General features: G+C 40.2%; 1 protein-coding gene across 2 annotated transcripts in view; it reads right to left on the bottom strand.

Annotated features, from left to right (window-relative positions):
- LOC116690511 (high choriolytic enzyme 1) overlaps positions 1-2,039 on the bottom strand; it is a 34,433-nt gene that overhangs the window by 7,148 nt on the left and 25,246 nt on the right. The window contains exons 1-2 of one of the 2 annotated variants that reach the window (XM_032517523.1): positions 1,613-1,692; positions 1,419-1,491 (exon numbers count right to left, since the gene is read on the bottom strand). In XM_032517523.1, coding sequence (XP_032373414.1) covers positions 1,419-1,478 — 60 coding nt within the window. In that variant the 5' untranslated portion in view covers positions 1,479-1,491; positions 1,613-1,692. Of the gene's footprint in view, positions 1-1,418; positions 1,492-1,612; positions 1,693-2,039 lie in introns of those variants that run through there. The other variant, XM_032517524.1, reaches the window with a different exon arrangement.

Here is a 2,039-nt window from a genome sequence, read left to right on the forward strand (position 1 = left end):
TCCTCTTTTTAATCAACTTTAGCCTGGGTGTGTAAACTTCCTCCAGCCACTGTATGTACTGCTGTTTCGGTGCTGTGCAGCATTAGTTGGATGTCATTTCCATGTATTGTAGCAAATTTTCTCTGTCCAGTAGCTTTAAACTTGAACCTCAATCTATATCAATGTCAGGCTTAAATCTACCCAAGGTGATTCATAGCTTGACATTTTCAAATGAATTCCCAACATCCATTTGACATGCCAATATTTAGCTTTTAAGATTTAAAAAGTATGACGCCCTTGGTCTAAGACAGTCCGGACGTATTAGTGAACGTGAACGGTGATGGTTGAAGGCACGGCCACGGTGTTCCAGAAACCGTAGTAGTGGGTATATGGCAAACCAGTCGTTCCTGCATGTGGAATGGGAGGCAGTAGCTCAGTCCACAGGGAAGTGTATTGGGAACCAAAAAGTTGTTGGTTCAAGTCCCCGTGCGGATCAAAGTACAACACGTGGACCTGGAGAGGTGCCACTTCGCCTCATGGGCACTGCTAGGTGCCCTTGAGCAAGGCATCCTACCCTTGCAACCACTCAAGGTTCTCTGTGTAGTGATTACTAACAAATGTAAATTGTAATTTCCCCACTGGGGATCAATAAACAGCAAAAATTGAATGTCAGGAAACTATTGGAATGTTTCTCATACGGACTTGGCTGTACCTTTAACTGTCACTGCCTAAAGTCCATAATATATTGGGAAAGGTTGGGGATGTTCTACAGTATATAGATACATTTTCTGTTTTTGAATTGAGAACACTACAAAAGAATTAAGATTGGTTGGGTATTAAAAAGTTAGTCTTCCATTCACTGTCCGTGCATTAGCTCCACACTAAAAACACACACCTATTCTGACTACACCTGACTCAGAAGAGGATGGTTACAAACCACATTTGCTCTTATTACATGTTGTCCTTTTCATGTGGCACGTTGTAGTTTGGCTTATTTGAAGCTTAGCTTTGGGATTCTTTCTGTTCTGAGTTTGTACCTACACAGTTGAAAACACTTACAGGAAGTCGCTTTGGAGAAAAGCATCAGCTAAATGAAATGTAATATATGTAAATTTGGTTTTCTGGCTTTCAGAGAGAGTAGCTCATTTTTACAAAGTGATTGAACTGTGCCAGGCCACAGAAATAACAAATTGGAATTCTTAATTTAGATGGTGTTTCCATGTGTTTTTTTTATTTGCTCTTTAATGTTTTGTTTAAAGTACTTTGCCTTGTCATAGAAATATATATATATTTCAAATCACATATGAGTTTTGTGACTTGTTTTTGAAATGTGTCCCTTTTCCATATTAACATTTATAATATTGATTTCTGATTGGCATGTTTGCATGCATGCCTCCATGTTACGTCAGTGAGATGTGGGGGTTTCTGGGATATTTTACCTCGGCCCAGGAAGAGGACACCAGCAGCAGGGCAACGAGAGACCACGAGAAAACCATCATGGCTGCAACAGACCTGACAGAACCAGAGAAGATGAAGAGATGGAGTGAAAACATAATTCACACTGAGGAAATACACCAAATAAAAGTGAGTTTTTTAAAGCATGTCATCATCAAAAATATATAATCTGTGTTACTCTGAATGCAAAATGGCAATCTCCCGTGCAGACTCAGACTTTAAATGTCACCAAAGTCCCTGACACAGTGTGTATGAATGATGAAGTGTGCAGACGGGGTTGTTACCTGAATGTCTGAAACGATGAGTGTCTCACAGTTACCGAATCCGAGTTTTTATACTAATCACGTAGACCAAGAACTAATAAACAACATGATATAACACAATGTACAAAGAGAGCACAACTTTATCACTGTTAATGGAAAGTCTTGAGTCCTTGCATCATGTGGGAAACATTGCATCTGTCCTGGGTGTGTGTGTGCGTGTGCATGTATGTGCGCACGTGCGTGCATGCCATTTTCTGTGCAACTACAAAAAATAGTTGTATCTCTTAATGCAATTCAATAAAGGCTATGGACAAGGCTATGGACAAGGCTATGGGGGGGGGG

The sequence above is a fragment of the Etheostoma spectabile genome, chromosome 6 (assembly GCF_008692095.1).
Source record: "Etheostoma spectabile isolate EspeVRDwgs_2016 chromosome 6, UIUC_Espe_1.0, whole genome shotgun sequence".
Taxonomy (NCBI): Eukaryota; Metazoa; Chordata; class Actinopteri; order Perciformes; family Percidae; genus Etheostoma; species Etheostoma spectabile.